The sequence below is a fragment of the Micrasema longulum genome, unplaced genomic scaffold, assembly GCF_059751315.1.
Source record: "Micrasema longulum isolate JH-2025_06_02 unplaced genomic scaffold, ASM5975131v1 h1tg000769l, whole genome shotgun sequence".
NCBI classification, from domain to species: domain Eukaryota; kingdom Metazoa; phylum Arthropoda; class Insecta; order Trichoptera; family Brachycentridae; genus Micrasema; species Micrasema longulum.
The window spans coordinates 142488-152584 of NW_028277963.1; the positions used below are offsets into that span (position 1 = coordinate 142488).

Below are 10097 nucleotides of genomic sequence, written 5' to 3' on the forward strand. Positions count from 1 at the left end.
AACTAAATACGTAACTGTATTGTTTAATAAAGAATCACTGTTCCAAATTGTGGATTTAAGCGTCACTTGTCTTTTATTTCTATAATAAATTACTGCCAATACTTATAACCTTGGTTCAGTTTTAAAGTATTTAATGCGATTCATTCATATTATCGGTGATTTTCATTCTATACTTTTTGAAATAATCTTTTTTCGCTAATCCCAATTTATTTAGCCCATGTCAGCCGTTGAGTTTGACACGCTTGCTGTGATACATTTTGTTTTACAATTTCAATTTTCTCCCGTCACATTTATTCAAATTTTATCCAAAAATAAATGTCAACCTTGTTTTTGAGAGTTCAATGTCGAGCGATGTTATCAAAAAACTACAAAATACTTAGATAAGTAAATTTTTCCTCGGTTGTGTACAAAATTTCAAATATCATTTTGTGCATTCTGTAATTTTATGCTGGTGCATTTTAAAATGAGTGCATATATAAAAAAAATGTGTTAAAATTTTCAAATGTTAGTTTTAAAAAATGTCATCTTTGTGTATATGAAATCATTAAAATGAATGTTTAAAACATCTGCCAATCATTTTGAGCAATATACATGACGTAAAAATGTCACAAATTTCATATTATAAACCTATATTTTAGTCCTGTCAATTATAATAAGATTATTTGAGTGGTTGGAAACATTTATACAATAAACTGTAATTATACATTTGGATTTAAGTTTAAAAAATTATCAGCGTGTATAAAATATTTAATTTTCAATGTCCTATCTAAAAACTATCCAATCTCAATTTTTTCATTTTTAACACGTTCGTGGTTATTCGGGCTATAGTGCGTCAAAATCGTATCTCTTGTTTAGGAAATGTCAGCTATAGCCGTCAATCCGAAAGACATTGGAAGGGAAAAGATTGCTAAAGGCTAGGTGAAGCTGAAGTAATTGTTTGGTAGTCCCTATAAAAAAAGTCAAATAAGATTTACTTCTAATCATCGACTATGGTCCAATCGAAAGTGAAATATTCTCAAAAATAAAATAGTTATGATATGTATCCATATAATAAGTGGATTCTATGAGAAAAAGTGTCCACGAACGTGTTAATATTATTTTTCTTTCCATTAATACTTGACTCACTTTCCATTAATACTAGATTTATGATGATCAACATATATGTATACTCAATACTGCACGGTTAAGAATCAATTAATTCATTGTTGTAATTTAAAATATGTATTCAACTCTTTTTACAGATCTAAAAAACCACTTGAAATTGTAAAGTGTCATCTTAATTTGAACCGTTTACGATCTAACGTGGAAATATTGTTAGTTAAGAAATACAATTGTGTGAATTGTAATAATTATTTTTTTGAGAAGAGTTGAAAATTCAAAATGTATGCCATGTACTGTAAAATTTGAAGAAAAAAAGGGATTGCTGTATCAAAATAACTTTGTCAACGGAATACACCCAAAATTTTAAAAGAAAAATAAGTTTTGTGATTTAGTTCAGAGAGATACATGGTTTTATTCCTTGGCTCACAATATAACACACAATATCACCCTTCATCACTTTAAATTATTTAAATGGTTGCAATTATGTCCATAAAAACAGGACACAATAAACTTATCGTTCCTGCGAATTGCCACATTTTGTTATCCTGCAAAAATAATATTACTTTAATTTTGTAAAAATCATCAAAATCTTTCTTTGGAAATGGTCTAAAACAACTTGAAATCCATCAGTGAAGATTTTGTTGTATGAATATCACAAAGAAGAAGTATTATGATTTATTTTTTTCAATTGTGTATCAGACAACGGTTACAATTCCAAAATTCTCACTTTGTACTTCATCTTAGGAGCTTCATATTTTGTCTGTGGTGGCTTATGTAGTATTTTTCTCACACTCATTTCATTATATTCCATCGAATCATATAAAAACATTAGTAGGAAATGATTCTCTATTAAGTGCTGAATCTCAAAGTGTATTTACTTCTCCCAAGAATATTTTAAGCTAAGTCACAAGCATGAAACATAACCACGCTTACTTTATATTTTTATAAAAATGTGTAAAATATTTATAAATTGAAGTATTTAAATTGATCAAATTTTTCCAGAAGCATTTGATTAAATAATATATGTATTCAACTGTGTATATGTAATAATTTTCAGTTTTTTTTTTTATAACAACAGTGTTATTTATAAATAGAGTTTTATATTATATGTGTAGTGAATAGATTCGACGTAAATATTGGAGAGTAAAGCACTGGGGAAGACAGGTGTTTTTAGGGTTTAGGTAATGATTTTTTTATTATTTCTTTCCTATGTTACGATTTAAAGAAATACAATTATTGTACAAAAGAAAAACCTCTTTTTATGTGTTTCTTTCTTATATCCTTTGGACGTCGTGCATCTACATAACCGGGGTCCCGATTACAATGGGAAGTTTAAATTTATCTTCAAGTTTTCTGTATGAAAAGCCGAACATGCATGCATTTTTTTCTTTAAAACATGTTCAATTATAGGTTACCGGCGAAGATACTTTAAATGTTCATGCAAATATACTCATTTTCGTACACAAATATTGATTTTTATTTATAGACAGTCGAAGATAACTCCGCTTACTACCCATTGTAATCGGGGCCCAGGCACATTACATTGCCAGTAGAAGTATAATAGATCGAGGAAAAAGAGCGTGGAAGACCAATTAGGGTACTGAAGGCTACATTTGTCAAATTACTGTGGATGGATGTTTCTACTAAGTACTAAGTAATCGCAAATGCATATTTTTTAATTATTACATATTATATTTATCAGAAAAAGATACAGTCAATCCAATTTACACTTCACATGCATTTTATACATTAAAAATACATTTTTGGTAAAAATACAGTTTATTTAGGTTTAAAAAAAAAAACCGTAGATGGGCTCCAACATATTGTCAGTACAATACCACGTAACCTCAATTTTTTGCAAAAATGTTTGAATTGCCCAAATTTATTCTAGAAACAATGTTTTAAATTATTAATATTTTTTCTAAATGTTATTAAATATTTGTATATAACCACTTACCGACTTTTCTATGCCTACCGGTTTCGAGACGTACCCGTCTCTTCGTCAGGACACCAATAAAACCAATGTGAAAACCAACATGCAAAACCCACTATACACCTTCACCATAGTTGTTGTAGAAAAATATAAAACCAACACGACATGCATTTTAATAAGCACATGCACTGATTAGGACAAACATTTATACAAATATTTAATAACATTTAATAAAATGTTTGACCACAGAGTTAATGCTTTAAATATTAATAATATTTTTAATCTATATAATGATTAAAATAAATTAATATTTTCAATTGATTAAAATCATAAGTAAGATTCCCTGTAAAAAAAATACATATTGTAACGATTATATTTCATCCTGCTTCACGTTGGGCGCCATTGTAACGCCCCTTGTGAGGAGTGTGAAAAATGACAAATTTTGATAAAATAAAAGAATGTCAACACTCAATGTATCAAAAGATTTCAAAGATTTACCAAAAAAAATGAACCTCAATTATATAGACAAATTACCTTGTCTACATATTTTAATTAGCAATACACAGTGATTATTGAGGCTCCGAGATTATTTAAATTTTGAATCCTATTTTTTTATCTTGATTCTTCACACATCTTGCGTGAAGGTCGGATATAATTGCAGTCCACATTTTGGAGAGATTCTCATCTTTACTGGTTGAGCGACACTGGTGAATAGCGTATATTTTGTGATGGATATTTGATCTGCATTTATTTGTTCAACTCACTTTTTGCATTTTCTCACCACAATGCACAGAGCGAAGCTGTCAACCAATAAAGGCACCATTTAATTTTTCTATATAATTGAGGTTACATTTTTTTGTAAATCTTTGAAATCTGTTGATACATTGAGTATTGACATTCTTTTATTTTATCAAAATTGGACATTTTTCACACTCCTCACAAAGGGACGTTACAATATATATACACCGCAAGACAAATAAATTTACGAGTTCTCAAAAAAAACTAAAATTGACATATAATGAATTATTCTTGATATTTAATTGTTTTTTTTTTATATTGTTTGACATATGTGATGACTACTCGTTATTTCAAGGTTAAAATAAAAAATCTTACTCATGAATTGTACTTAGAAATTGCCATTATATATCAGGTATCAGATTACCCGAACCTTAGAGACCCATAACGGTTCATTTATGGTCGAGTGTTTGTGATGGAATAATAAAAGACATGTTATTTTTTAATTCATATTTAAGAAGTAGGTTCTTATCGCTTTATTTTAAATTAAAGTATTTTACTTTTAAACATATTTATAACATTTAAAAATATTTAGTACTTAGTGAATTCACCTTTATTTTTTATAACATGTAAAATTCTATTATTTAGAGAAGCGTAAAGCGAATCTAAAATTTCTGATGTTATTTCTTCTTCCCAAACTTGAATTAAGTTTTTTTTTAATTCCTCAATGTTTTTTGATTTTTTTTTCCCGACTTTTTTTTTCATAATCGCCCATAAATTTTCTATCAGGTTCAAATCAGGGCTATTCCCGGGCCACGTCAACGATTTTAAGCCAATTTTCTCCTTGAATTCATTGATCTATAAAAAAACAATAAATTATTTATCATGTGGTCACAAAATGCATTTAAAAAAATATATATTTGTACTCACAGTGCGGGCTCTATGGCACGGCGCAGAATCGTCCTGAAAAATTGGGTCCGCGGTATACTGCGTAGTGTCCTCGATTGTTGGAATAATATGTTTTTTTAACACTTTTTTGTACTGAATGGCATTCATCGTACCCTGTACAAAATTTAGAGGTCCTAAACCGTATGCTGTCATGCACCCCCAAATCATCACGTAGGGTGAATGTTTAACGACGGATGATATCTTTCCCCAGGTTTTCGTCGAACTATCTTTCTGCCGTCTGGACCAAAAAGGTTGAATTTTGATTCATCAGAGAAAACAACATTTTGCCAATCCTCCAAGGTCCAATTCTGGTGCTCTTTCGCCCAATCCAGTCTAGCCTTCTTCATTTTGTCCGTGAGTAATGGTTTCTTTGCGGGACTCCGTGCTTGGAAACCATACTCCAACAGCCGCCTGGACACTGTTTTTACTGAAAATGTTGATGTGCTGGTAGACTGCACCTCTGCGTGTATTTCAGGTGCCGTTAAAAATCGATCGCGCATAACAATTTTTTTTATTAAGCGATCATCTCGGGCAGATGTCACGCGCCCCCGTCCGCTTCCTTTTTTCCGTTCTATGGATCCAGTTTCTTGGATTTTTTTAAATAAAAACCTCACTGCACCTTCTGAATACCCAACTCGACGAGATATTTCACAATTAGATATGTTTTCTTGCGACAATGTGATTATTTTGGATTTTATCGCAATCGACATTTGCTTTGCACTTTCCATGATTGTTGTGTTATGTTCACTCAAACGCGGGTAAAACAAGACTGTTGAGACATTTTAAAATGTAAATATTGTAGAAAGGTGACACATAGTGTCCTTAATTTATTAAACAAAAGAAAGAGGTATCGATAAAGGATTTCTTAGAAAAAGGGTTCAGTAAAGTCAAGGGGCGCGGTAGCAGGTAAACTCGTAATTTTTTTTGTCTTGCGGTGTATATATATATATATAGATTAGTCAATTCATCACACGACTTGGAATTTTTTGGGATAGATCTTCCGGCTTTTCGTAGATCTCTTCGCGACTAAACAGTGTGGGATGAAGTTGGATTGGCATGGTTTAGCTCAATGTTTTAGGTCTTTAGTTTTTTGAATATATTGTATACAATTATTGTTTTGCCCTTGTTTGTCTTTGCTAAATAGTTTTATGTTCTTTTTGTTCAGTTTCTTGCATTTATGTTTCTTCATGTAACTGTTGTAATTGGCTTAGGCCGTGTATATATAATAAATCAATATATATAGTTACGCGGTATTGCAGTATTGTTGACGATATGACGAATCAAAGTGTGTGACTTGTTTTTGAAAATATGAGACTTAATTCATACATTGTTAATTTTTTTTTAAATAAATATTTGCGTTCTAATGATTTACCGAAATATTTCAATTTTAAAGGCCATTTTCAACATGTTGAAAATAACTGACTATTAGAAAATGGGAATCATGTTGTGATAGAGTCGAACCTCGGACCCATGATCTATGAGTCCGCGACAGTAGCCGCGAGACCATGGTCTCTACTCTTAGCACTATTATAGGAAGTCTTCTCGTTTCTGAAGTTCATTTGATGAAGCTGGTGATCAATGAAAACATTAATCCTACAGGTAAGAGCTTCTTTACATGGGTAGTCATTCATATGAGCCACAAGCAAAGGAAAGATCAACTAATGTGCGTTTGAATGTTAAGTTGCCTGTCGGTGAACTAAATAAGCATATAATTTTTGCTTGTTTGAATGTTTTATATGAAAACTTTCTGTTACGCACACATAAACTAAGGTTATTGAAGATTCAAATGAACTATACTTTTTGAACCACATGAGTTTATTATATTTGTAACGTGGCTAAACGAGTAAACAAATGAATCCCGTGATATCTGCAGGACAATCACGTGATGCGTAAATCTCAAATGTAACCAGTTTTAAGATAAGTACAAAAGTATATCCTTTGATATTTGGTTTAGTTATATATATTTAACTTTTTTCAAACCTGGAATATAAAGCCTTTTCAACATCTAATATAGCAGAAAGTTCATGTCACATTTTTTGCACATCGTCGTTGTTCTACGATCATGATGAAGTAAAAATTTATGCAGTTAATTTTAAAATTGGAAACAAATATTTGAAAAATAGTTTTTATAATCCAATTTATTTCCAGTTATTAGAATTAGTTTTATTTTTAATATTGCCTATATCTGAGGGTGTCATAAAGACCTCGCAATATTTTTCAAACCACAAAAATTGTGTTCCATATAGGTAAATAATATCTTAATATTTATACATTTGTTTTAAATAGTTTATTGATTAGACATTATGAAGTCCCATTGAGCCAATGTCGAATCAATAAACAATATAACGTCCTTTACCTTAATGAAATCATTTTGCTGGGTCTTTTAACAGTTAATTTTCAACTTGGAAAAATAACTGATTTCTGTAAAAGGCTGTGTTCTAAATTCCAAGGAACTAAATAAATAATAATTGCGTCAGCTTAACAAGTTTATTGTATAAAATTTATCTTATTAAATGGACATAATATGAAGAAATCATTTTGACATTATGGTAGTATCTCTCTTCTGAATAAACCTCAGTTGTTTCTTCTTCATCCTCCTGATTTTAGCGGAATTACTGATCACCTGAACTACTTCTGCCTTTAATCTATTCTCTTCCGTCTTCTTAATATTGATTCTTCTTCTTTCCTTTGCGGCTTCTATATCAGACTTCTTCTGTTCCTGAATGGCCCTTGAAGCTTCTTTAATACTCTTCAACGTCTCTCGAAGTGCTTGCTTCTCAGCAAATTTCTTGTGCTGTCCTTTAGTTTTCTTTATCGTATTGAACCTGGAACAAGAGACATCGTCAAAATAAAATGATTTTATCCTGAAAATTAAGTTCAATTCTGCTATTTAATTGACATTCTACGTATTTGAGGAAATGCGGGATTTATAATGCTGCCAAAAATGAAAACGTAACTGAAGTTAAACCGGGCTTCTTTCCAAAAAAAACCATCGATAAAAATTCAACAAATAATCGCCTTGCTGCAGAACTAACCTTTCTTTTTTACTCTTCCATATTTTACCAGATTTTGGTCTCCCTCTCGGTATTTCTTGTAATGCTTGAGTATCAACATCATCAATTTCTTCAGTTTCTTCTGGTTTGAGAGCGGGAGGTTTTGGTTCGATAATATTCTTCAATATATTCTTTACCTTAGCCGAATTGGATCTTAGAACTTTAGGCATTTTAAGAGAATGTATAAAAATCCGTTATAAAAAAAATAATTACACCAATGCACCAAATTTAAAAATATAAATATGTTATAGGTTATGTTTCTTGCTTTGGTTAGAGCGTGGTAAAACAAACGTCAAAGTTGACAAGACAAAATGTCAAAACAGTAAATGCTGTATTGCCATTTAAAAATGTGTGTGACCACTATAAAAATATATTCCTACCGTGTCCGCTTTGGGGTGCAAAGTGCAATAATAAATTAATAATCGGATGATTATTATTTTATTTTGATAGCACATTTCATACGTAAATAATACATTCCTCACTAGGAAAGCATAAATATTTTTTATGGCTGTTTTGAGTTTAAAAGAAATCGATTTAATACATACAAACAGACGACTTTGGAATCCATTGATTTTTTGAATATGTTAGTGTTTTATTTTGTGACGAAATCATAATAATTAAAGTTGAATAATTACAAGCGCCTGGATAAAGGCAACATGGCGTACAATTTATCAGCATACTATTATTTATTCGCTATGTTTACAGAAAATCACAAAATATTATTTGAAAAAATAAACGTTTCCAGTCATTTAGTTTATAAAAAAAAATTGTCAAATGTTTATGTAAGTATGAATTTATTTACTGTTATATCAAAACTATAATGATTACTATTATTGTGAATAATTTATACTACGTTATTTTTTGTGAAAATCACCTCAAGGGCGCAGTACAATAAATGTCCCAACACGTCTTGCAGCTACATAATAGCGCACGGAAAACTAATTACACAATGTTGTGTACAGTAAAACTGGAATTGTTCGGATTAATGAGTGCCAAATTTTATTGCTTTTGAAATAATGCAGTGGATTGGAATCACATTAAGAACTTACTTCAACGTGTCCAGTAAAGTTAATTGCACAATTAATTTATAATTAAAAACTACTTCTTTATTTTTTTAATTCTTGATAGCGATCTGGATATTTGGTAATCTGTAATCTGGATGACTGGAGTTTGGATGAACGGAATTCTACTATATTTAATTGTGTCGGTTTTATTTGTAAGACAAACTTAATAACTACTTCACGTCACAGATTTATACACAAAGCAGGGGTAGGCAGAGACGATGGAACGCTATACACCATGCAATCTTAGATTTGTTCACTTTCATACAACTCACTTGTCATGACATGTAACTATGTCCTTTACCTCTTGTATTTTAAACGCGAATAAATGTTCAATCTATCTCGTCATTCTTGGCCGGTCTCGTTCTACATTTCCATTCACTCTTCTTATTTTATGATTCTTCCATGATCCATTCGCTTCACGTGACCAAAGCATCTTAATAATCCTTTTATCTGATTCCAAATTTCTTTCATCTTCTGATTTTATAATTCGTAACCCTAGATTCTTCCACCCATTCTGTTAAGAGGCCACGCTTCATCTGAATTATTTGCTACTTTTGTCTTTTTTCTCTCAGTTCTGTTCCTATCTAGTGAGTAAGGATTAAAACTTTGCGGCTGGTTCATATATTTCGTCCAGCGTTGAAAAAATCCAGCTGCAGATATTTACGTATATTAGCGAGAAAACCACCGAAAAGACAGTTATTATTATGAGAAAGTTTGGCTTTTTTTTCATTTGTTAATAGACTATATAATTTTATATAACGTATTTTTTAAAGTTTTTTTTAAAGAATTTCAGAGCAGTCGGTAAGTCTAGTGATTGGTGAGTGGCTATCTGGAAACCGGAAATAAACCACAATACTCTATCATTGGTTGATTTAGAACAACTTGTGACGTAATTTAAAGAAGTTCATTTTTAATGTTTCTTTTTTGGGTGATATCGTGTGTGTTGGATTTGTTCCGACATTTCGGCAAGAGACAAAAAAGAGGAACGAAGCAATTGAAATACACCCAAATAACACAAACAAAGACGACGGGCTTAAATTAAACTCAACATGGTTCCAGCACTACTACTACAAAACCTAATAGAAATGTGCCGACTGCTACACGGTACAAATTACTAGTAGTTAAACACTGACTTTTTTCTACAAAACACACAGTTTACCCTGAAGATGGCTCCTGCAATGGTAGCCGAAACGTCGGAACAAATCCAACACACACTATTTTAAATTCTTGAATTTTTACTACGTGTAAAAAAACATATTTTAT

General features: G+C 30.9%; 1 protein-coding gene across 1 annotated transcript; it reads right to left on the reverse strand.

Moving 5' to 3' along the window:
- Nucleotides 1–7190: 7190 nt before the first annotated feature.
- LOC148279084 (coiled-coil domain-containing protein 86) lies at nucleotides 7191–8125 on the reverse strand. Its single transcript, XM_088230464.1, has 2 exons — nucleotides 7753–8125; nucleotides 7191–7542 (listed from the first exon to the last, which is right to left on the reverse strand). The coding sequence occupies exons 1-2, from the start codon at nucleotides 7938–7940 to the stop codon at nucleotides 7251–7253; spliced, it is 480 nt and encodes a 159-aa protein (XP_088086590.1). The 5' UTR covers nucleotides 7941–8125; the 3' UTR covers nucleotides 7191–7250.
- Between the last annotated feature and the right edge of the window lie 1972 nt (nucleotides 8126–10097).

Bases quoted from the DNA above. Each gene is read 5' to 3' on its own strand.
- LOC148279084 (XM_088230464.1), bottom strand. From the start codon at position 7,940: ATGCCTAAAGTTCTAAGATCCAATTCGGCTAAGGTAAAGAATATATTG. The intron at 7,543-7,752 runs GTTAGTTCTGCA...CTCTTGTTCCAG, and splicing joins TGGAAGAGTAAAAAAGAAAG to GTTCAATACGATAAAGAAAA.